This window comes from Muscardinus avellanarius (genome assembly GCF_963383645.1).
Source record: "Muscardinus avellanarius genome assembly, chromosome: 6".
Lineage (NCBI taxonomy): Eukaryota > Metazoa > Chordata > Mammalia > Rodentia > Gliridae > Muscardinus > Muscardinus avellanarius.
This window is the reverse complement of record NC_137791.1, coordinates 46,668,791-46,695,644: the sequence shown is the minus strand read 5'-3', so window position 1 is coordinate 46,695,644 and position 26,854 is coordinate 46,668,791. Positions and strand designations below refer to the sequence as shown.

The 26,854-nt window shown below is 36.6% G+C and overlaps 1 protein-coding gene across 1 annotated transcript in view; it reads left to right on the top strand.

Moving 5' to 3' along the window:
- The window catches only part of ARHGEF38 (Rho guanine nucleotide exchange factor 38), a gene marked incomplete at both ends in the record, with an annotated part of 165,444 nt that extends 150,945 nt beyond the window's left edge, over window positions 1–14,499 (top strand). The window contains 4 exons of the mRNA XM_080697901.1: window positions 1,762–1,905; window positions 2,678–2,876; window positions 3,010–3,269; window positions 14,314–14,499. Of these exons, the coding sequence (XP_080554027.1) occupies window positions 1,762–1,905; window positions 2,678–2,876; window positions 3,010–3,269; window positions 14,314–14,499 (789 nt within the window). The remainder of the gene's footprint in view (window positions 1–1,761; window positions 1,906–2,677; window positions 2,877–3,009; window positions 3,270–14,313) is intronic.
- Window positions 14,500–26,854: the final 12,355 nt, after the last annotated feature.

Below are 26,854 nucleotides of genomic sequence, written 5' to 3'. Positions count from 1 at the left end.
TCCCTATTACTTTGCTCTACTTCCTATGAAATTTTCCTACTTTAATCTTCTATCTCATCTGTTATTTCTTATTTTTACTCTCATAATTTCAATATTCACGGGCTTATTTTTCCCTTTTTTGTGGTACGAGGGATGGAAATCAGGGGCATTCTACCTCCAAGCTACACCCCAGACCTATTTTTTATTTATTTTTTGTTTTGTTTTGTTTTCTGTTTGGTTTTTTTTTTTTTTTTTGGTGGTACTGGGGTTCCTGGAAGCCCTTCTACCTCCGGGCTACACTCCCAGACCTATTTTTGAAACTAGGTCTCACTGAGTTGCAAAGAGCCTCACTAAATAGCCAAGGCTGTCTGTGAACCACAATCCTCCTATTTCAGCCTCCCAAATGCTGGGATTACAGGTGTGCACCACCACGCCTGGCTTTTTGTTTTCTCAAAATTAAGTCCAGTTGCTTTTATTTTTTTTTCATATTCTCTTATATTAGAGGTATGTTTATTGTAGAGTAATCCAACAGTCATTTGAACCCCCCCTGACAGTAGCATCTTTCAGTCTTTCCTTTCAGGCTGGTCAGATATAAACTACTCTTCAAGTCTTCTGTCTGTAGGTTAATGATCTATTAGGGTGGGCGGTGCTGAGAGCAATTTCAAGGCTAGTGTATATCCATTCTCTTATCTGCTCTATTTTTAATATAGGTCTCCTATTCTTATTTGTGGCTTGTGTTTGCAAAGAAGAAAACTCTATCTTTCACCAGGGCAGGGAAGACACAGTCATTCAAATTCACTTAAATGGAGGAAAAATCTGGGGATTCAATTAAATTACACAACCATGGTAGTCTGGTCATTTAACACTGACATGTTATTGTCTCTCACAGTTCAAGGGCTCACTGGGCTCATATTGACCATCTTCCGTGTTTCTCATAAGGTTATGATCAGATAGTAGCTGGGACTAGAGTCATTTCAAAGACTTCCTCAAATCCAGCTCTGAGGTTGGTGATAGGATGAGGATGGAAGACATAAGCAGCTGGGGATCAAAAAATTCCCCCCAACACACACTTAGATCTTTCAATATGGCCTTTTTACATGATTGCCATAGTGCAGCTGGGCTTCTTCCATGGTGACTAAAGGATTCCAGAGTAAGTAAAGGATTCCAAACTATCAGGAATAGCATCATACTTTTTAAGTCTAACCTAAAAAAAAAAAAAAAAAAAACAACAGACATCATTGTTTCTATGATTCTATTCATTTTGGAATTCAGTTTATTAAGGCCATTGTAAAGGCACACCTAGGGCTGCAGGTGTGGCTGTGGTGGATGGAGTACTTGCCTAGCCAAAGATGGGCCCTAGTTCTATCCCTGGTTTTGAGAAACAGAAACTTAGACTCCACCTCCTCATAGGAAGCATATCAAAGAATCTGCTGATGTGTTTTAAAACTAGCACAGGCTCTAAATCAGCGCGTCTTGTTTATACCCTTCCTCCTTACCACCCCACCACTTAAGTACCACCATTCACTCCTGAGGTTTCCTCTAGGATTTAGCCATTTTCCTGCTTTGTTCTTTTATTTAGACTTGAAACTTAAAAAAAATATTTCTATTATTTTCATGGTATTTCCAGAAACAGCAGGTTAGACCATTTTCTTATAAACATTTTAGAGTTACTCTAATTTTTCACTGTCAAGCTATCTTACAAATGCTCATCACAACTCTACTAATTTTAGTAATATGATTGTTTAGTTGTTTGAAAGTAATGTCATATCATTTATACCATAGGTGCAATTGTTGGTCTCAAGCATCTCTGAGATTCAGAGTCAAGTGTTGGAAGAGGTCCAAAATCTATATTTTGTAAAGGACAACAGTGCCACTTTTATTGAGAGAAAACTAAGTTTTGAAAAGAAGAAGCCTATGCAAATTCTGGTAGGTATTAGCAGCATTCATGACATAATGATCACTGCTTTGTCCAAAACGTATCATATATTTTCCATATCACTAGTTTCATTTTAATGTCTGATAGTTATTTATATTTAAAATTTCTTCTCTATTCCCATCCTCTGTACTATAAACTCAATAAGATCATGGATTTTCGTTTCTGTTTATACATGATATATTCCTAAAGTGCCTAAAACAGTGCTTGACATAGTATAGAAACTCAATAAATATTTGTTGATCAAGATTGTATAGAGAAATTATACCATCATTTTTAAGATAAGGAACCCCAGACTCCAGAGATAAAGTGATTTTCTCAAAGTCACTTAGTACCAGAGCTTGAAAGGGTTCTATAACTCTTGATTCCTGCTCAATTTACTGATATTTTCCAGGAAAAGGCATTCATGTGTTCAATTTACTGAATTCAATCTTATAAGGTGTTTAATATGCAAGGGATAGTCTACAAAATAGAAGAGTTAAAATGTTGCTCAACATTCAAGAGGGATTAGAACCTCTGCCATCTCATTCTCCACCGCATTTCTTTCCTTTCTACAACACTGCCCTCATGTGCGTATTAGAGAATTTTTTGCTGAATAACTCAGCCGAGTACTTTATAATGAGAGCCTGATCTAAGCCTCTGCTTTGAAATAAATCCAAACCAGCATATGACTTCTACATTTTAAAAGTCTCCAAAAGAAATTTGCCAGCTTACTGAGGATTGCATCCAACATTCATCTAAACCAAAACCTCTTACATTTCCCAGCCAGAAGTGCCGCGTCAAACTGACATCCAGCGCTCCAAACTTCTATCCACGTACAGCGCAGAGGAACTTTACCAGGCTAAGCGCAAGTGCAATGCTACCCAAGAACATGACATCAATCTTCTGGAAGGAGAGTTGGTGGCTGTGATGGAACAGAAGGATCCACTGGGGAGTACAAGCAGGTGGCTCGTTGACACAGGAAGTAGGTTCTTCTCAGAACTATCATCCCTTCTCAGGTTGCGATTTTACCAGGGGCCTCTGGATGCTGCTCTGAACGCACATGTTTGGAAACAGTAGACAAATGGCCCTGTTTCTTCTTTCTGTTTCCTTCCTAGTTGTAAAAGGATACGTGTATTCCTCCTTCCTAAGACCCTACAATCCAGCAAAAGTGCAGAAGGTGGATGCAGAGAACAGGTTCTGTGACGACGATTTTGACAACATCAGCCTCTTTGTGTCTTCACGGCCAGCTAGTGACAGTGTAGCAGGGACCCCGGAAGGCAGCGTGAGCGATGGCTGCTCGTCTCTTAGCGGCACTTGCGGAAAGCTTGAAACAAACGGCACGGATGCTGACAGTTTTCAGGAGGTAGACGAACAGGTAACAATTTGAACCTTAATGAAAAAATACATTGCTGAAATATATTTTCAATGAAAGAATCTCTGAATGCCCACTATTTGAAGGGCTTTTTGGGAAAGTGGAGTCTTTGATATCAAAGATACCCTCTGCCAGGCGTGGTGGCGCACGCTTGTAATCCCCGCGCTTGGGAGGCGGAGACAGGGAGATCGCGCAGGTTCGAAGACCCTCGCTGGCTAAAGAGACCCTGTTTCCAAATAAAAATATAAAATAGGTCTGGGAGTGTAGCCCGGAGGTAGCAGGGTTCCATCCCCAATACCACACACACACACACACACACACACACACACACACACACACATACACACACACACACACACACAAGAAAAGATACTCCCTATTAGTATGTGCTTGCTGTGGACAGTTTTACAGTTCACTAAGAGGACAATAATTCCAATATTGCATAGTTATGTGTGGATTATAATGTATGTATGCAAAGTACCTAGCACAGAGTAGACAATAAATAGTAGCTGTTGCCATTACTACCCTGTTGCTATGACCTCCAAGTGGAAATGATCTTCTACGTACTTGCACTAGAAAAAGGCAATTCAATGCTAAATATATTGTGGCCACCAAAAATACCTAGAAAATTGTCTCTCATTCCTCTAGAAGCAATATCTTCATTGAACACTTTTATCTTTCTTTATGAGCATATCTATACCAAAAGTTCTTTAAAATATTGAAGGATTAAAGGGCATATATAAAGTCTTTACAGGCATTGTCATAAAAATATTTTATGCATTCAGTTTTTCACTAATAGTGTATTATTGTTCAACTCATGGCATTTTATTTCAAAAACAGCATTAGGAATGTCTTATTATACTATATTTATATTAGAAGCATATATTGTATATTACATATTACATATATTATACTTACTATATTATGAAATTCTTTCATTGTTATTGTTAAGTGTAAAATTCAATAACTTTTAGTGTATTTAAGGAACTGTGCAATCTTCACCCTAATCCAATTTTAGAACATTTTCTTTCAATCCAAAAGATCCTTTGTACCAGCCAGGCGTGGTGGCTCACGCTTGTAATCCCAGCATTTGGGAGACTGAGATGGGAGGGGTGGCAGTTCATGGATAGCCTTAGCCACTTGGTGAGGCCCTTTGCAACTTAGTGAGACCCTGTTTTAGAGTAAATAATAAAAAATAGGGCTAGGGGTGTAGCTCAAAGGTAGAATGCCCCTGGGTTCCATCCCCAGTACTGCAAAAAAAAAAAAAAAAAAAAAAAAATCTTTGTACCAATGTACCAATTCATCTATTTTATACCTCCATAGATTTGCCTTTTCTGTATATTTCTTTTTGTGTGTGTGTGGGTTTGGGGATAGAACCCAGTGACATTTGACCTCCGAGCTACCCTATTTTTTATTCTTTATTTTGAAACCGGATCTCACTGAGTTGCAGAGGGCCTAAGTAGCTGAGGCTGTCCACGAACTGCGATCCTCCAGTCTCAGCCTCCCGAATGCTGGGATTACAAGCGTGTGCCACCATGCCCAGCTCTTTTCTATATATTCCATATAAAGAGAATTGTACAGTATATGGTATTTACAATTTATCTATGTTATAGTACATGTATGTACCTTGTTGCTTTTTAGTTGCTTAATAGTATTCCATTCCATGCATATATTCTGTTTAACTATTCACCATTTGATGGACATTAGGGTAATTTCTAATTTGAGGTTATTGTAAATAATGCTGCTGTGACCTTTTGTGCATAAGCCTTTGGATTTCTTTTCTCTTGAGCAGTCAACCAGGAATGGAATTGTTGTTTCATATGGTAAATTTGGGTTTAACTTTTTAAGAAACTGCCAAACTTTTCAAAAAGCCTTTGAAAAACATTTTATACTCCTACAAGCCACATCTTTGCCAACATCTTTTATATTATATCTTTTATATTATAGTCATTTTAGGGGGTATAAAGGTGGTATCTTTTTGTGATTTTAATTTTAATTTTCTTAATGACTAAAGCTGTTAAACATCTTTTAATGTGCTTATATATTATTCTATTTTCTTTGGTGAAAAGTCTATTAATTTTTTTTAATTGGGTCTTTTTCCTGCTTATTTTCCAGGTGTAAAAATTCTTCATAAACTCTGGGTGCAAATTTAGTATCAGATATATCACTTTTACTTTTTCTCCCAGTCATGAGTAAATTTTCAACTAATCTTGATATTGCTATATCTTCTTTACACTCTTTTATCTTGAAGTTTCAAAACACTATTTCTCTATTGTTCAATTATTTATTTAGAGCTACTAGAAGATCTATATTTTAATGCTAACTAATTAATTTTTATTAGAGTACTCTATAGACTTAAATATCTTGGCAGACTTTGCCTTCTTCAATAGCCTAGCACAGAAATCTGAAGATAAAATTTGTCTAGACACCCTAAAGCTGGCTTTATATTGAGTTCTAGCTCTTACCTGGTCTTACCAGGACTTTTGGACTAAGTTTATCACTTACACTATTTTGGCCTTGGATTAGCTTTATGAGACTGCAATGTCTAGTTCCTATGAGCTGCTGTTGCAAAACCATTCTGAGTAATCCTATCAACTCACATTATGTGATGCATTAAGTTCATTAGAAGTTTCCATTACCAAGAGAGGAAAAACCAAGCTACATTTCTTTTGCTCAAAACAAAAAATATATGGATGGTATTCCCCATAAGGTGTTACTTGCTCTCCTTTTCCTAAGTGTTTGGAACAAATTCAAAATAGACACTGGTATTAGGGATATAAATATAAGCACTATTACTAATTAAATGGGAATATAAGATTAATCTTGAATCTGCAGCCAATGGGATCTCTGATACTTTACCTCAGAGTTAAAATGTCTCAGCTTAAACTGGAGCCTTCACTATATAACAAATTTGCTACAAGGAGAAGAGGCAGCAAAATCATGTTACTGAGGGGCATTGTGTTCTGTAATCTAATTTTTTTTTTTTTTTGCGGGTTTGGGGATGGAACCCAGGGGCATTCTACCTCCAATCTATACCCCCTGCCCTACTTTTTATCCTTTATTTTGAAACAGGATCTCACTAAGTAGCCAAGGCTGTCCGCGAACCACGATCCTCTGGTCCTAGCCTCCCAAATGCTGGGATTACAAGTGTGCGCCACCACGCCCGGCTGTAATCTAGTGTTTTTTGATGGTTCCAGTGGACCATCACAGGGCCACATGGATGAGTGGTTTGGGCCTCTACCTGATATTCATGAACAACATGTAGGCCCCGCAAATCATTCAGATATAGGAAGCTTCAGAATAACTTAGGCTATCTATAGTGGCTCTGTAATTTTTAAAATAGAGCTGAGTTTTTAACATGGACTGTAAGAACTATGAATGGATTTTAGGGTCAGAGCATGAATCTTCTCAAGTATGTTGAAAATGTGCTTATTTGCATATCTATACTTTTATGGCAAGATAATTAAATAGGTTTTGATGTAATTACAAGGAGAAATTGTGACTAAAAAGTTTAGAAATCACTGCTCATGAGTTTCAACTTGCTTATCCACTCTCCCTCTCAAGAAAGAAGACAGCTTGTTGGGTAAAGATCCTCAAACATTTTCTAGGATGGGTCTAGTAGAGCAGGAATCTTATAGGTACAGTTAAAATATAGCTTACTAGCCAGGTGTGGTGGCGCACACTTGTAATCCCAGCATTCGGGAGGCTGAGACCGGAGGATCGTGGTTCGCGGACAGCCTCAGCTACTTAGTGAGGCCCTCTGCAACTCAGTGACACCTGGTTTCAAAATAAAGAATAAAAAATAGAGCAGAGGGTGTTGCTCAGAGGTCGAATGCCCCTAGGTTCCATCCCACAAAAAAAAACCCCAAAAAACAAAAGTGTATATATATAGATAGATAGCTTACTATCTTTAATGGGATACTTTTGTTAATGAAAGATCCTCCAGGAGCAAACTCTGTGGCAGGTATAATTGGGAGGTATGGTTACCTTCCTTTTTGGGGCTGCAGAACCCATCCACTCAGGATCTTCCACTCTCATCCCACAATTGACTTTCTTAAGTCCATTAAGTGCTCCTAAATTATACCACAGAACCTTTTTTAAATAATGAGAATGAGCTGATGGTTATTAAAAACATGGAAGAACTGATTTACACCAAGAAACTTAATCTGTATGTTGTTCACGCACTGCTTTTTGTTATATCAGTGAATATACTTTCCTATTCTGATGTATTCACCTCCTCTGTCCATCAGATAGTAATGTCATAGTCCACATTGGTGTTCTATGTCACATAACAAATTACCACAAGCTTGGTGACTTAAAACATACAAACTTAGCTGGGTGTGGTGCTGCATGTCTGTAACTCTAGTAGGTGAGAGGCTGAGACGAGAGGATCACAGGCTCCAGGATAACCTCAGCAACTTAGGAAACTCTCAGCAACCTGGAGAGATCCTGTTTCAAACAAAAAAGGGTACCACTAAAAAAAAGAATATAAACTTACTATTTGAGTGTCCATTATCAAAAGTCCAAATCTGGGTGAGCTGGATGCCTTGCTCAGGATCTCACAGAGTTGCAATCTAAGTGTTTGCTGGGCTGTTTTTTTGTTTTTTTTTTTTTTCTGAAATCTGGGGTCCTCTTCAAGCTTGTGATTATTGGCAGATTTCACTTTCTTATTCCAGTAGGAATGAAGTCTTCATTTTCTTGCTGATAATCAGTCAGAGACAACGCTAAGCAGCTGAGGGCTGTTCTCAGATCTTTGCCATGGGCTGTCTCTAGAGGCAGCTTACAACATGACTGTTCTTTCAGTTCATGAGCATCTTTTTGGCTTCAGATCTCTCCCTTTTGAGAAGGGCTAAGCACTATTTTAAAAGGGTGTTCTGATTAGGTCAGGTACATCTAGGATAATCTTCCTTTTGAATTATTCAAAGTCAATTTTTTAGAAACCTTATCAGGTACCTCTGCAAAATCTCTTTACTACTGCCATATGATATAACCTAGTCATGGGAGTAAAATCTTATCACATTAAGAAGTCCCACTTAGCCGGGCATGGTGGTGCACGCTTGTAATCCCTGCGCTTGGGAGGCAGAGACAGGAGGATCGCACTGGTTCAAAGCCAGCCTTGGTGGCTTAAGAGACCCTGTTTTGAAATTAAAAATTATAAAATAGGTCTGGGAGTGTAGCCAGGAGGTAGAAGGGTTTCCAGGATCCCCAGTGCCACCAAAAAAAAAAAAAGTCCCACTTATAATCAAACAAAGGGTATTCTATAGGAAATGTGTAACAGGGGGTGGATATATTGGAGTCTGTTAGAATCTTGGGGTCTGCAGTGTCTGAGTATTGATTGGCCAGTAGAATGTTGTCCTTGGTACTCTGTGAAGAACCAGGCTTAAAAATGGTAGAAACCCAGTTTCAGAGGGCAGTTCAATATCTAAGATTCAGTGTTCCTTTCTGTTCCACATAAAAATTATTAAAAGCACAATTTTTGATTTGTAACAAGTTGTTTTGCTATCAGTTTTTCTAGTTCATGACATAGTCTTTTATCTTTAGATTTTCAACAACTTGTGATGATGATGTCTAGTACACTCTTGTTTAGAAAGTGCTTCAAAAATTTGACATGCTAGATTACAATGAATAGGCAGTCCTTAAAGTGAAGCTTTAGGGAGTTATTTATGGGTATTAAAAGATTTTCAAGCCGGGCATGGTGATATACTTGTAATCCCAGCATTCGGGAGGCTGAGACAGGAGAATCGTGGTTCACAGACAGCCTCAGCTACTTAGTGTAAGGTCCTTTGCAAGTGAGACCCTGTTTCAAAATAAAGAATAAAAAATAGGGTTGGGGGCTTGGAGTTACAATGCCCTTGGGGTCCATCCCCAATACCAAAAAAAAAAAAAAAGAAAAAGATTTTCAAAGATATTCTTTTCTGTTTGTTAGTTTTGGTGGTATTGGGGTTCCTGGAAACCCTTCTACCTCCAGGCTACATTCCCAGACCTATATCTTATATTTTTATTTGGAAACAGGGTCTCTTAAGCCAGAGAGGCTGAATTCGAAACTGCGCGATTCTCCTGTCTCCACCTCCCAAGCGCGGGGATTACAAGTGTGCACCACCATGCCTGGCAAAGATTTTCAAAGATATTCTGAAATTAAAAACAGGCTTTAGCCGAGTGTGGTGGTGCACACTTGTAATGCCCGCTGAGACAAAAGGATCATGGTTCACGGACAGCCTCAGCTACTTAGTAAGTGAGACCTTGTTTTAGAATGAAGAATAAAAAATAGGGCATGGGGTGTAGCTCGGAGGTAGAATGCCCCTGGGTTCCATCCCCAGTACTGCAAAACAAACAAACAAACAAACCAAAACAGGCTTCAGAGACTATGTATGCTATAATTACATCCCTATTACCACTTCAGGTAAGATAGATGAAAAAGAAATAAGGAAAGAAGAAAAAAGACATAGAAGATATTTAAATAGCTGTTGGGTTGGAATATTTTGCATACATTTATTTATAACTATATCTTTATCAAACAATGTGTGTGTGTGTGTGTGTGTGTGTGTGTGTGTGTGTGTGTGTGGTGGTACTGGGGTTCCTGGAAACCCTTCTACCTCCGGGCTACACTCCCAGACCTATTTCATATTTTTATTTGGAAACAGGGTCTTTTAAGCCAGCGTGGCTGGCTTCAAACCTGCACGATCCTCCTGTCTCTGCCTCCCAAGCACAGGGATTACAAGCATGTGCCACCACGCCTGGCTATCAAACAACTTTTATAATATAATATATGACTGTAAAATGAAGAACATAAAAGATTACTCTTGGAACAGGAGGGAAAAGAAAGAGCATTTCTTATGAATTATAGTCATTTTTGTTTTCCTGAACCACATATAATACTATAAATGCTATTTGTTTAGCTCCTAGTTTTGGAAAAGAAAATTAAAATATATTATAAATTTTGTTGTTGTTAGTTGGAGAACTGGGATAAAGTAAGTAAAAAGAGATTCAGTGAAGACAGGTAATATGACTTACCATAGGAGGAAAAATTAAATGCACAAATATACAAAATAAGGAATGCTGTACTGACAATGGTACCACAGGGAAATAGCTAATGGCTATAAACAGTGGGTAATAAATTGGGTATGAATCAATAATACAGTGCTATTTTTTAAAAAAGCAAATGCTGTGGAGAATTAGGTTATAGTCACAGAATATTATATATGAAATGGGCCAGAGCTTCACTGAAAACAAAGAAAGTACCAAAATATTTTACTAAATTCCAAGAGAAAAAAAGAGGATTAGATGACAATGGTTCAAATTTAAAACATTTTAATTAATGTTTCTGGATCAGCTGCCTAAGACAATTAAAATATCGAGACTATGAGCTATTAAATACAAGACAGGTTAAAAACTTCTAATTTGTAGTTTAAAATTAAAGAAAATAAAAATAATAAAAACTAAAAAAGGCAGACTAAAAAGATTGCTGTCTTTAAAAGCAGATTTACTTCCTTATGAAGTATATAATGTATGCCTGAATTTAACAGAAGTTATATAAAAAATGAAAAAATGCTCATCCAAAGTATATTTTTGACCATGATCATCTAAAGTATCAAAAGAGTATCACTTTGTACTTTGCTTTTTAAAGTTTTTTTTTTTGTTTTTGCGGATCTGAGGATGGAACCCAGGGGCATTCATCCTCTAAGCTACATCCTCTGTCCTATTTTTTACTTTTTATTTTGAAACAGGGTCTCGCTGAGTTGCGAAAGGCCTCACTAAGTAGCTGAGGCTGTCCGCGAACCGTGATCCTCCGGTCTCAGCCTCCCAAATGCTGGGATTACAAGTGTGCGCCACCACGCCTGGCACACTTTTTACTTTAAATTTATGATTTCACGAGAATCTATATTTAATGCTTAAAATATGAACTATAGCCGGGCGTGGTGGCACACGCTTGTAATCCCTGTACTTGGGAGGCAGAGACAGGAGGATCACGCAGGTTCGAAGCCAGCCTCGCTGGCTTTAAGAGACCCTGTTTCCAAATAAAATATAAAATAGGTCTGGGAGTATAGCCCGGAGGTAGAAAAAAAATACATATATATGAACTATACAAGCCGGGCGTGGTGGTGCATGCTTGTAATCCCAGCATTTGGGAGGCTGAGACCGGAGGATCATGGTTCACGGACAGCCTCAGCTACTTAGTGAGGCTCTTGGCACATCAGTGAGAACCTGTTTCAAAATAATGAATAAAAAATAGGGCAAGCTCAGAGGTCGAATGCCCCTGGGTTCCATCCCCAGACCTGCTTAAAAAAAAAAATATATATATATATATATATTTTTTTTTTCAGTGCTAAAGCACTGAAGTTTGAAAGGTAATATAGATATACTTTACTATAGTATACTATAGTATAGAAAGGTTATATATATATATATATATATATATATATATATATATATATACATACACACACTATAATTCCATACCAAATAGATTTAAGAAGATTTTATATTTCCTTTGAGAGAATTTGTGTCAAAATGAAAGATTACCACAAGTATTTAGGAATGGTATATTACATAGCTAATCCATTCTGTTAAAAAAATCTATAGCTGCATTGGTAAAAGATACATATTTATAAAAAAATATGTTATGGTTAGAAACTGCTAAAGCAAGATATTACAGATTATTTCAGGAGTTGTATTAGCAGTCACATTTCTGAATACTTTTGCAAACCAAATCTTTCACTCCATTTTTGTGGATCTAATTAATGCTTTCAGTTTCCAAACAACCCACAACAGTAACAACGACATTTTAGAGATCTCAACTCTGCAAATCCTTCCTAGAACAAAAGTTTGGTTCCTAAAGCATTATGAGAAACAGACCAATCATTGAATTTTGAGTTAGTAGACATGGGTTCTACCAGCACTAATGAACTCTTTTCTTCTCCAAGTATCATCTTACAGCATTGTTGGAAAAAAGTGATGTCATAAGCTTTTTAGTTATTGCCATTATCCCATTGATGAAGAATCTTTAGCACCTCCCTTTGTTTTTCTTCCTCCCTCCTTCCCTCCTTCTCTTTCCTTTTTCCTGGTAGTTGGGATAGAATCCAGAAGCATTCTACCCCTGAGCTACAGCCCCATTTTATTTTTTATGTTTATACTGTCCCATTAAGTTGTGGATAGCCCTGCTAAATTGCTGAGGCTGTCCTCAACTCTGTGATCCTCCTGTCTCAGACTCCCAAGTATTGGGATTACAAGCAGGTGCTACCACATTCAGATTTTTATTTTTCTTATGAAACAATCCATGTCCCCAAACCTCCCTTGTATTTCTTGTTTGATACAAGACAATCTCCTGTATATCTAAGACTTTCAGCCTAAATGAAGTTAAATTAGCAAATATTTGGATTCCTACTATGTGCCAGAGAAGTTTCAATGGGTGCCTTAGTCTTTTCAGTCTGTTATAACAAAATACCACAAACTAGGTGGTTTAAAAACAGTAGAAATTTCATTCAATTGTGGCTCCTGCGCATCTAAGATCAGAGAACTGGCATTTTTGGTGTCTGACAGCTTTTCTGGTTTGTAAATGGTACCTTTGTGCTAGGTTCTCAACTTAAGCTAAAATGCAGTCCCTTCCCCCACTGCCTCGTCTCTTTTCCTGGTTAGTGAAGTCATCTATCTCATATCTCATCGTTCTCTTTATCTTTTGGCACTGAGGTTTGAAAGGCAATCTGCTTGCCTTTTCTTATATCTTGTTTTCATATACTCATTCTCTGAAGGACACATTTACCCCCTTCGTCAACTTTGTCGTTTATGAAAGGTTACTTCTTTTGAAATTCCGCTCACAGCTAGCTTATTTGTCATGTGTGTGTAGTTTTGTTGGTGGGGGGGTGTCCTTTCTTTTGTTTTGCTTCGTTGATATTATTTTCTAGCTAGGTTGTAAAGTCCCTGATGATATCTAGTACTTAGTAGATAGTTTATGAAGGTTGATGAAACAAGCTAATCTATGAGTATTGTTAGCCAATTGCTTAATTTTACACCAAAGCTGAACATTTTGATCATTAGTCTCATTTTACTAAAAGATGAAAGGAATTATTCCACACTTATTTTAGGGCTTTCTATGCAACTAATAATTACAAGTTCTTATGAGGTTAGAGAAAAAAAGTTTTATTAGTTTCTTCTAAGTCGCTTATAATTTGTTCAAGTGTAAATTTAATAAAATGCCATTATGAAGGCTTGGAAAATAAACAAAGGAACATAGAAGTAACAATAAGAATCACCCATCATCCTACCTTTCAAAGAGATAACCAATTTTAGGCACATCTTATTCATCTAACATTGTACCTTTTTTCTTGCTTACCATTTCCTAAGAATTTTCTGTTACTCATCTTAGGAAACACCATTTTTTAGGACAAATTTCCTTAGTAGGAGGGTCTAGAATTTAACATTTTTTTCTTGTTAAATCTTTAGTTTATTCCCAAACTCCTCTTACTTTTCACCTTATGTAACATTATTGTACAAAATATATGCCAGAGTTTGTTTCATTACAAGAGATTCTTACAGTATTATTGATTCAAATGAATTAACATGAAAACATTTTAATAGAAACTGCCAAATGCCTTCAAGTATGGACAAGTTAAACTCTTTCCAATAGCATTAAGAATGTTTATTTCAAGCCAGACACACACTTAAAATCCCAGCATTTGGGAGGCTGAGACCAGAGGATCGCATTTCTCCGACAGCCTCAGCTACTTAGTGAGGCACTCTGCAACTCAGTGAGAGCCGGTTTCAAAATAAAAGAATAAAAAATAGGGTTGGGGGTGTAGCTCAGAGGTCAAATGGCCCTGGGTTCTATCCCCAAAACCGCAAAAAAAAAAAAAGAAAAAAAAAAAAGAAAAAATGTTTATTTTATTCCATTCTCTTCTGGGTTATATTTTAACAAAATAAACCCAATAGAAAGAGCTAAACAAAATGACTTTTAAAAAATAAGAAAATTTTACCATCCTAGAAGCTTGAAACGTTATGTTTTTCTAAACGTTTAGGTTCTGATTCCAATAATGCCATTTACTTCTTTGTCTAGGTTTTCTATGCAGTTCATGCTTTTCAAGCACGAAGTGACCATGAACTCAGCCTTCAGGAATACCAAAGAGTCCATATACTTAGATTTTGTGATTTAAGTGGAAATAAAGAATGGTGGTTAGCGGAAGCTCAAGGACAGAAAGGATACGTGCCAGCTAACTACCTTGGTAAGATGACTTATGCTTAAGCCAATAAACTTTTGACCTTTATTTCCTGGCAAGCTGCTGATCGACTACCTCATAAAAAGGACATCCTGAAACTTTGGACCAGAAAGCAAGAAATCTCCAAATCCATGAACTGATACTGTTTTAAAGAAGATTTTACTTTCTAACAGGATTATTTCATGAATGTTATTATTAGTGCATACTGAAGAAAATACAAAGCCATGGAAACTGTAAAGCAAATACCCTGAGCTCCAAGTATAAACTATATAAAGGTGGAGATTTTGGAGGGGTAAATGATTTTTTTTTATCTTCATGAAAGTTTGGACTATAGGTTTTTCAATTTACTGTAACTTTTAATTATATTATATATTTTGCCTTAAACATGTTTTCATTTTTATATTTCTCACTTGCATATATACATTCATACATACACATGTACATCATATATATTATGCAGTTTTTATATATGTATAATATAGATCATGTACATCTGTATAAATTAGATTATATACTAAATACACATAGAGTAAGAACTGATTGATAGCAACAAGAGGTTGATTTAGAACCTTTCTTTAACATGTTTTGCACTAAAATAATTTAATAATACACAAATATCTAATGTTTACTGAAAGTACACTATATGACAGCCATTATTCTAAATGATTTGTCTTTAGTAACTCATTTAATACAACATTCAGAAGCAACCACAGCCCAAAGAGGTAATTTAGGTTAGTTATCCCAGATCGTGTTGCCAGTAAGTGGTAAGGCTGGGACTCAAGCCCAGTAGTCTGGTTCACGTAATTATTACACGGCACTCCTCCAGGAGAACATACATTCGTTGCCTGCAAGTACTCAGTGGTGCAAATAATGAACACTGAGGAGGAACATCTTCTATCATGCCTATATTTAAGTATTTAAGAATTTTTCAAAATTAAGGGCTACAAGGACTTCCATATTAGTCTAAAAATGAAATATCTAGGCTTATTATTTCCACATTGTTTTGCTTAACCATTTTTGAAAGTATACTTATTTAAAAACTGTCTTATACTGACCATGTAAGATAGTGTGTGTATATATATATATATATATATATATATATATATATATATATATATCTAGGGATGGAACCCAGAGGCTTTCTACTTCCGGGCTACACTCCCAGACCTCTTTTATATTTATTTGGAAACAAGGTCTCAGTAAGTTGCTGAGAGCCTCACTAAGTAGTTGAGGCTGGCTTTGAACCTGTGCGATCCTCCTGTCTCAGCCTCCCAAGCGCGGGGATAGAAGTGTGCACCACCACGCCCGGCCTAAATGATATCTTAAGAAAATATTTTTGGATCACTCAATCACTTGGATGATGAATGGGGAATATGTGTTCCCAGTTCTGAGCCAAGACATAAATATTTTTAGTTGACAATTTGTACTTGGATAAGGTACTGAAGAAAACATTTTCTATAACACAATGTGTGAGAACACTGAATTGTAATTTGGATATTGCTTAGAGAACTGTCCTCCAGGATTTCAGACACATTTTGTCAAGACACTTTATTGAACTAAAAATGCTTCTTTGGAATAGAAAATACTAAATTTGACTTCAGTGATTTCTTTTAGGATCAAATTATGGTGGACTTTCATTGTCCATCTAAAAAGTGCTAATATGACATTATATTTTAAGATTTGACTGTTACTTGGAAATATTTGATCCATAAAATATATGCTATGTATGTTTCTATGTATGTTACTGAGTAACATATGAAAAAAATGATGAATGCTACTTTTCAGAGGGAAGCCAGCTTTAAAACACACACACACACACACACACACACACACACACACACACACACACATGCACGCACACACACGCACACATAGAGGTACAAATTCATAAGATATTTACATGACAAGCATTTACATTTTGTGATAATCAATAATCTAGACATGGCTTTATGAAGTTCTACTGACAAGCTATTTTTGTAAAAAACTATTTTCTTGTTTTAAGGGGGGTACTAAAAGAAGATTTTTTGTTTTTACATATGCAGGGACCTTTTTATATTTTTATTATCATTTGTACTCAATTTTAAAACATGAGAAAATTTCAGTTTGCCAAACTTTCTATTTGTGGAAACTATGAACATGCCAAAAGACTAAAATAGGAGGGGGGAATTACACATATATTTAAGTTAGCCTTTATATTCTCCGCAAAAATGAAGACTTAAAGTTATTATAGGTATACAACCTTTCTACCAGTGTGGTCCTAGGATTGATGCTTCGTGTCTGACCTTTGAGGAATCCACACCACCAAGTCATAGCTGCAGCTAATTGCTGAGCAGGAGCTGTAATGAAGTAAGTAGTGCAGCTCTCCACCGCTGTGGTAGACATAGACTACCATGAACAGGCTTTAAAAGAATTACACAGTGACCTCACTTTCTATGTATTTTGCTTAAAATCAGGTGAATTATAATTTTGAGATCAGACATTACTTAGTTGGGTTCACAAGAAATAAGCTTTTAAGACAGTTATGAAATACATAAATCTTTAAGATGTTTGAAAAATAAAACCATTGAGGATATCAGTGCAATTAAGGTTAGGCATGCTAATATAGTTCTTTTATTGTATTCTTTTACAAAATTAATATTATAGAGATTAGGATCCTCTGAAGTAGGTTTTTTAAACTAAGAATGAAGGGGAAATTTTTATAGTTATTTTTCTTTTTAAAACAAACAAACCAGTTCTTGTATAGATTTTATCTAGCTTTTATTTTTAAATGAAGGTGCTCTAAACTAATAGTATGTATAAGAAATTTAAAAAGCATTAAAATCAATCCAGTAATGCAAAATCATCATGGATGCTGAAATCATGTGAAAAAGTCACAAATCCATTATTTGAGCATTTATTAAACTTCAGAAAAAAATATTTTAATAAGAATGCTGAGTATAGTACAGAATACTTACACATTTTCAATCAGAGCAGTGAAGCATTCCATGATCTACTTTTTGTGTATGTGTGTGGTACCAGGGATGGACCTAGAGGCATTCTACCTCCGCACTACACCCAGCCCTATTTTTTATCCTTTATTTTGAAACAGGGTTTCACTGAGTTGCACAGGGCCTAAGTAGTAAGTAGCTGAGGCTTTCTGCGAACCTCGATCCTCCTGTCTCAGCCTCCTGAATGCTGGGATTACAAGCATGCACTACCATGCCTGGCTCATGACCTACTTTAAATGCTGGACTATTCCACACCCGTCTAAAATATAATTTATATATATATATTTTTGGTGGTACTGGGGTTCCTGGAAGCCCTTCTACCTCCGGGCTACGCTCCCAGACCTATTTTTACATTTATATTTGGAAACAGGGTCTCCTAAACCAGCGCGCATGGCTGGCTTCGAACCTGCGCGATCCTCTTGTCTCCGCCTCCCAAGCGCCAGGATTACAAGCGTGCGCCACCACGCTCGGCTATAATTTAGATTTTTAAAGATGAATATTAAGTTCCTGCCACTATTTGTGATGAGCTTAGTTTCAGTGATTTATGAAAGTTAGTGCTTTCACTACTTAAACATACAATTAAAAACTCTTCACTTTTCCCAGCTTCTTGAATTTTTGTCCATTGCAAAAAAAAAAAGCTTCTAAAAGCCATATGAATATAAGAATAATATCTTAATATCTTGAGATGGCAAAAAAATCTTTTTTAAATCCTTTTTTGTAATATGGCTTCCTAAAGTACTCAGAGTGCTGCTACGTACTACAGACATGTAGACCTCACAAAATTCAAGTAAATTAGACTTACAACTTTACATTATAGTTGATGAAGAAGTAATTAAATCTTTGACTGGACGGACACTAAACTTTATATTCTCTAAGGATAGATCACCACTTAAAAAATGTTACTCTTAAAATTTTGAATGAATGGATGTTCTTGTTAAAAATATAGACAATGTATTATCAGTAAATAAACTAATTTTACTTAGAAAATAACACTAAGGTATATAAATGTATTTATGCTTCTAATTTTTTATTAATTTTTATAATTACTGTATTATGAAATTTTTATTTTGGTAAAATGATGTATTTCCTATACAACCTATGGTCATCACAATTCAATTTATGTTACTAATAAACAGTCCTACCACATCCTTGTTAAGAATTTGAATCCTCTAATCTGTAAATACTTCTATGTCTGGACTTATAATGGAGTTTTGTCCTGATAAACTCACTAGAAATTTAAAATAGCCCAAGTTGAAAGTGCACTTAATACACCTAGCCTACTGACCATCACTGCAGAGTTGCAATTGCTTACCTACAATGAATGACTGGGATTTGCAGTCTGCTGTCTCTGCTCTATCCTGAGAGAGTATCACACAGCATATTGCCAGCCAAAGAGAAGGCCAAATTCAAAGTACAGACTATACTAAGTGTGTACCACTTCTGCACCATTAAAAGTTTTTAAGTAAAATCATTGTAAACTAGGGATCATCCATTTTAATGACTTCTATTTTATAAAATTCTCATCAAGTTTTATTTATTTATTTGTGGTACTGGGGATGGAACCCAGGGGCATTCTACCTCCGAGCTACACCACCAGTGTTGCCGACTAATCTCAGTTGGGTCGTTATTGTCAGCTCCCGGTCAAATCCTCAGAAAGATGGGGCAAAAGGCGGGTGGAGTTCTGCAGAAACTTATCTGCAGCAATTCTTTCCCCTCTATGAATTCCTTAAGTTTTTAGGTACGACGCTTTGGAAAGAACCTGAGATGGACAAAGGCTTCTTGAGCCAATGACACTTTATTACAAGAACCCCGAAAAATTTATACCCTTCACCAGTAAAGTTAATGATAAGAGAAAAAGAAGTGAATGCAATCACTGTGAAACAATAGTGAATGACACGTAAACAAAGGTAAAAAAACTAGTCCGGTTTTCAGCTGGCTTTTGGCTTTCAAGAGATTAACTCCGGATCTCCTTTGCAGACAAGCAGTTCCAAAGGGCAATCTTCCAGAGGAAACGGGCACGCCCAAGGCTTGGAGGCTTCTCTGGGAATCTTCTTTAATTTTCTTGGAACTTTCCATCTTTTGTGCTCAGTCCATATAGCAAGTGTGAGGAGATGTGGTGATTCAGGTGGATGTGATAGGGTTTCTTCAGGTGTTGGCATTTTACCTTCTAAATCTGAAAGCTTAAGCAAACTCACAACACAGTTTGGCAGACAAAACACCACGAACAACACCATGAAGTTCTTGGATTTAATTGTCAGATGTATTTCCTTAACTGCTGAGCACTCTTCTTTAGACAACAAGCCTATTAGAAGCCTACTCATCTTTAATAATCCATTTCCCTGTCACAAACCTTCTGCAACCTGCTTTTAACCTTCTAATTCCTTTCTTTCCCAGTTGGGACTTTCTTATGATAAGCTCTTCTTCATGCAAAAATGCTTTTCTTACTCTTACGGTATTTCCTTTCTTTCATACATATATATTTAGAACATCTGTCCTTTATTTTGTCATTTTCATTTCTAACCATGCGGTCAGTCTCCCTTTTTCCAGGAATGCTCACACTGAGGTAAAAGTCAACAATCTTTTTCTTTGGGTCTATTGTATTTGGGCAGCTAAGTTGTTTATCAACTAAATTGCTTTAAGGTCACACACAAGGTTTTATCTTCTCTGTCTCTAGGCAGGATCTCAAGGATAAACAGTTACCTTAAACTGAGCTACCTTACCGGAGTTAATGGCTTAACCTAGTGATTGCTGCAGCTGGAATGTTTATCACAGCATCTGAGTTCTGGCCAGTTTTTTCATTACTATTGAGCAAAGCCAAGGATGTTTAGACAAATTATTAGAGAGTTTATTTCCACGGACTCAGTTTAGTCCTGATTTCACATCACTGGAGCAATTTGTGTAGAAAGTTAAAAGGAATAATAGTGAAGGATATCTAAAAGTTTGGGGTACTTTGGCCAGAGACGATACCTCCTTCTCGGGGCTTTTTTGCCGATTAACTATGTGGAGTGGGGTCTCAACACATAGATGCCGAGGCAGCAGGATGTCTTGGCACACCAGCCCTATTTTTTATTCTTTATTTTGAAACAGAGTCTCACTGAGTTGCAAAGAGCCTCACTAAGTAGCTGAGGCTGTCTGCGAACCTCGATCCTCCTGTCTCCCTCCCAAATGCTGGGATTACAAGTGTGAACCACACGCCCGGCTCCTCATCAATGGTTTATAAAGAAAACTCAGAACCATATATAGCCAACACATGGAGAGACAGGAATTCAAAACCAATGGTTCTTTGAGCCTTGTTTCCTTTTTTTTTTTAAGTCACTAAAATCTGATTCATCTTACAAAAAGCACAAGATGAAAGTGATGCTGATTAGATTTCTACTAAAATGGGATTTGTATATCCAATCATAAAAGCTTATTTATGAACACACCAGCTTATATACTCATTTTTGGGGCCAACTAGTATTGAGAACTAGATTACACTACTATAGAAGACCTCTCTCCTGATATGACCTAAATTTGAGTGTACAAAACAAAGTACACCAAAGAAATAAAATGAAAAAAAAATTACTTCTATCACTTCTCAGCTAAAAAAAATGTAGTAACTTACTTTGTGATATGGAAAATGAAGTTCTAAGGGTTACTTGAGACAGTTATTAAACTCTGATTTCAAATATATCTCTGTAAAGGTATCAAAATGAGTTATATACCTTATTATTTATATAATTATACATGTGCACATATTATGCACATACATATATTATTAAATAAGAGAATTGTATTCACTGAAAGATAAATTGTCAAACTTTCTGAAGTACAATAGAAATTGAAATAATTGCCTGTCTTCTCAATTCTATCTAGCACAAGTTTTCTGATAATAAAATTTTCCATTTCGAATGCTGATGTACAAACTGTACTATTACTGTTTAAATGTCTTGTAGGTACCGAGGGTTACATTAACTTTTATAGTTGTTCAAATAAGCTTGTGTCAGACATTTTCTTCAATTTAGTCCAAACTGGCTCTGAACTATAAACAATGATAGATTTTTTAAAAAAGTCTTTTTGGCCCTAAAAGGGATTTAGAGATTATGCCAAATTGATGTTTTATCAACAGAAATGTTTCTCAAAACAAAAACATCTGCAGGCAGAGTTTAAACATGTAAATAGACATTTTGCTTCACACGTAATGGGATTATTTCAATCTTGGATTCTAATTTACTATGAATAATTTACTGCCATTATTTCACGGAGCAGTTTATTTATTTTTTTTATTTTATTATTTTTTATTTTTTTTTTTTATTGTTATCCTCCTGTCTCAGCCTCCCAAGTGCTGGGATTACAAGTGCATGCCACTACGCCCGGCATTATTCACGAGAATTCTAAAAATAAGTTCCCTATTTCAAGTGATCTGTGATTATAAAGACCTGGCAAATTTCTTGGGACAACATAGGATATTTTCCCCTTCTTTCTTTCTTTTTTTTTTTTTGTATTAAGAATTGAGCTCAGGGGCATTCTATCACTGAGCCACAATCCCAGACCTTTTATTTTTTATTTTCAAACAAGGCCTTGCTGAGGCTGGCCTTGAGTCTGTGATCCTACTGTCTCAGCCTCCCAAATACTAGGATTACAGGCATAAGCTACCATGTCAGACTTGTTTTTGTCTTTTTATAGTGCTTACAGTTGAACATGGTAATACACATGCTAGGCAAGAGCTTTACACTGAGATATACCCCCAACCTCTCACTATTTTAAAAGAGAACTAAGAATCTGGGCATGGTGATGCACACCTATAATCCCAGTACTTTCGAGACTGAGACAAGAGGATCAGCAACTTATTAAGGTCCCTTGCAACCCAGTGAGACCCCGCTTCCAAATAATACAATAAAAAGGCTGAGGGTGTATATCAGAGGGAGAATGTCCCTGAGTTCAATCCCCAATACCACATACACAAAAGAGAGAGAAGGAACTTAGGGAATTTTATTTAGAAAGGTGATGATGTCTGGTTTGAATTTTTGTGTGTGTGTGTGGGGGTATTGAGGATTGAACCTGTATTCTACTCCTGAGCCACAGCCCTGGTCCATTTTTTTCTTTTCCTTCTACTTTTTTTTTCTTTTTTTTTCTTTTTTTTGGTGGAACTGGGGGTGGAACCCAGGGGCTTTCTAACTCTGGGCTATACTCCCAGACCTATTTTTATATTTTATTTTAAAACAGGGTCTCACCATGTTGCCAAGAACCCCACTAAGTACCTGAGGCTCATTTCGAACCTGTGAGATCCTCCTGTCTCAGCCTCCCAAGCGCAGGGATTACAAGCGTACGCCACCACGCCCAGCTTTTCTTTTTTTTTTCTTTTTTCTTTTTTTTTAATTGGTGCACTGTATTCATACATCATAGTGGGATACAAACTTTTGTAGACATACATGCACACATCGCCCAGTCAGCCCCCACCCGATCCCCACCCCATTCCCTCCCCATCCCTCCCTCCCATGCTTGGCTTAGTGGTTGACATCTAGTATTATAGCAATTTATCCAAAATTAAAAATGATAATCTCACATAACAGTTTCATTTGTCTGATACCAAGCTTTTGATGACTTAAAGATAACATTTCAATATTTCTTTTTACTTTCTTTCTTACCAAAGAATATTTTTTTCTATTTTTTTTTTTAGGAAAAACTATCATATATTTATATATTTATTTTTCAGAAAAAAATCTGTCCTAATATGGAATATGGACTCTAGATACCCAAAACAATCTTGAAAAAGAACAAAGCTAAAAGATATATATTTTCTGATTTCAAACCATATAAAGCTACAATAATTGAAATAGTATACTACTATTCTAAAGGCAGATATATATACCATTGGAGTTAAGTAAAAGCCTAGAGATAAATTCTTCCCTATATTGTCAAGTTATTTTTGACAAGATTTCCATGAACATTTGGTGGTATAAATAATATTCTTTTAACTAGATATTGTTGAAACATAATAATTACATGGAAAAGAATAAAGTTGGACCCTTACCTAACCCCATATACAAATATTAACTCAAAATAGATAAAAGACCTAAATATAAATCTTAAGACTATAAACTTTTGGGAGAAAATCTGGGTCATAAAACCTCACAACACTGAAATTGGCAGTGATTTCTTGGATATGATTTCAATGGCACAGGCAACAGAAGAGTATACAAACTCCCTAAAAAATAAAAAAATATTGTATATCCAAAGACAATGTAAACAGAGTTAACAGTTACTAATAGAATGGGATAAAATATTTCCAAATGCTATTCTGATTTCAAATTATATAAAGCTACAATAATTGAAACAGTATAGTACTATTCTAAAGGCAGATTTATAAACCATTGGAGTTAAATAAAAGCCTAGAGCTAAATTCTTTCCTATATTGTCAAGTTATTTTTGACAAGGTTTCCACGAACATTTGGTGGTAGAAATAATAATCTTTTAACTAGATATTGTTGAAACATATTACATGGAAAAGAATAAAGTTGGACCCTTACCTAATCCCATATACAAATATTAACTCAAAATAGATAAAAGAACTAAATATAAATCTTAAGACTATAAACTTTTAGGAGAAAATCTGGGCCATAAAACCTCACAACATTCAAATTGGCAGTGATTTCTTGGATATGATTTCAATGGCAAAGGCAACAGAAGAGTATACAAACTCCCTAAAAAATTAAAAAAAAAATATTGTATATCCAAACACAATGTAAACAGAGTTAACAGTTACTAATAGAATGGGATAAAATATTTCCAATTGCTATATCTGAAGGTATATTAATATTCCAACTAGAAATCCTAAAAATTAACAACAATAAAGGCAAACAATACCCTTTAGAGATAGGTAAAAGACTAACATAAGTAATGAATCTCCACAGATAACCAATCTTAGTTGACTGTTGGATGGAAAATCTTGTTTCTCTGGTTCTGGTGTGTGTTACCTATTTCTTCTTTGTAGTTAATCTCTTTGAGTATTTTCTCTAGTGCTGGTTTTGAGACATAAATTCCTTCAGTTTCTGTTTGTCATGGAAGCTTCTTATTTCTCCATCTAATTTGATAGAAAGTTTTGCTGGATAGGAAATTTTTGGCTGGAAGTTGTTTTCTTTCAGAGTTTGGAATATGTTACTCCAAGCCCTTCTGGCTCTCATGACTTGGTTTGGGAAGTCTGGAGTGATTCTAATTGGTTTGCCTCTGAATGTCACTTGGCCCTTTGTTTTTGTTGCCTTTAAGATTCTCTGCTTGGCTTCCACATTGGTCATTTTGACAATTATGTGGCGTGGGGATCCTCTTCTCTGATCCTGTCTAAAGGGAGTTCTATAAGTTTCCTGGACCTGTGTATCAACCTCTTGCTCTATGTTTGGAAAATTTTCTGCTATTACTTCCTTGAAAAGATTGTTGATCCCTTTGGTTTCACTTTCTTTTCCCTCCTCTATTCCAATTATTCTTAGGTTAGCTCTCTTAAAATGGGCCCATATTTCTTCAATATCAGATTCCTGCTGTTGGATATTTTTTCCTAGATTAGAAACTATGTGTTCATTTTTGGAATGATCATCTTCTAAGAGTGAGATTCTGTTCTCCATGTGTTCTAATCGGTTGTTTGTGCTTTGAATTGAGGCCTTTACTTCATTAATTGCATCCTTTATCTCTTTTTGGCTCTCTCTGAGTTCTTTTCGAAGCACTTCTATTATTTCTACAGTTATTTTCCTGATTTGATCTTCTAGAAATTTCTGATTTTCTGTTTTATCGGGTTCTGATGTTGTGGGGTTGTGGGCATTCATTGCTCCAGTATTATTCCTCTTTCCCATGATTTCGGAAGTTTGTGCCTTCTCTGGGTTCTTCCCTTGGGTCACTATGACTTCACTTAAGGTGTTCTGGATCTCGAGTCAGTAGTATCTCAGACCCCACTACTCCTTTACTGGGTTGTATCACAGAGTCTCCGACCTAGAGGGTCGATAGAGGCTGCTTTAGACTGGGGGGGGTGCCAGGTTGCACGTTCTCCTATGGTGTGATATCTCTGCCACCGCCCCTCCCCCACTGGGTCAAGTCCCAGGGAGTACAGTACTGGGATTTCTCCTCTGTGACCCGCAATTTGACTCACTGTTCTTGAGTACGCAGATGTAGCTGTACTGGATTCGGTGAATTCTCTGCTGCTGCCGCCGGTGACAATATGGCACCGCTGCTACGCCCTCGGCCGTGAGGCTGGCGTATTTCTTCTTGGTTTTTGATTTCCACTCTGAATCCCTGCAGCGTGTGCTGAGCTCAGCCACTGGGAGTTTTAGATTTTACCTGCGGCGAGAAATCCCACCTGGCTGTTCCGCAGAGGTTCACTTCGGTTTGCTATAGCCGTCCGGTGAATTTGCTGCTGCCGCCGGCAGTATGGTGCTGCTGCCGCGTCCTCGGGTGTGAGGCCGGTGTATCTCCTCTGTGGCTCTGAGCTCTGTTCTCAGTTTGCTTTTTCTCTGGAGACTGGTGATTTTTTTGTTTCTCTGGTATGGTGTTTTCTGGCTATGAAATGCATTTTGTGGTAATGGAGATTGGTTGTTAGCGGTGCTCTTTAGCCCCGCTTTTCTCGGTTGCCATCTTCCCGGAAGTCCTCATGGAGCAGTTTAAAATAATCTTTCCTTAGAAAAATAACAAACTTAATTTAAAAGGTTTATCTTTACAGAAATCACTTATAAATATATTTTAGAATAATGATAGAAAAGCCTAGGGATTAAGGAAGAGGGTTTGAAATGAGTGGGTTTATAGAGTGAAGATTTTGTAACAAACATCAAGGTTGATTAAACGCTATCCAGTTTTATAAATGTGAGAATTTGTTGGATTTAATTTCTAGAAAATAATGGGATAGTCATGAGTTACAAAATGGTTGCTGCATTTTGCTATAAATAACTGTTTGCTCCAGAAAACTACTGATCTGTCATAATACATATGTGAAACTGATAGGTTAATTTGTTAGCTTATAAAGCAGTAACTTAGACTTTTCACATATTCTGTATTAGACAGTTTTTTCTGTTAAAATGAAATAGCCGAAGCAGGGCAACTTTATTAAGAAGAGTTTTATTTAGCTCACAATTTTAGAAAGTTCAGTTTGATACAAGCTCTGACAAGGGACCCCTGGCTGCATTGCCTCATGGAGGACAGCATCATGCCTGGAGTTCATGGGAGGGGGAAAGATTACTTCAAACACAGGATGTTAGAAAGAGATTCAGAGCCAGGCATGGTGGCGCACGCTTGTAATCCCCGTGCTTGGGAGGTAGAGACAGGAGGATCACGCAGGTTTCCAAACAAAAATGTATAAAAATAGGTATGGGAGTGTAGCCCGGAGGTAGAAGGGTTTCCAGGAACCCCAGTACTACCAAAAAGAGATTCAGGGCACAGG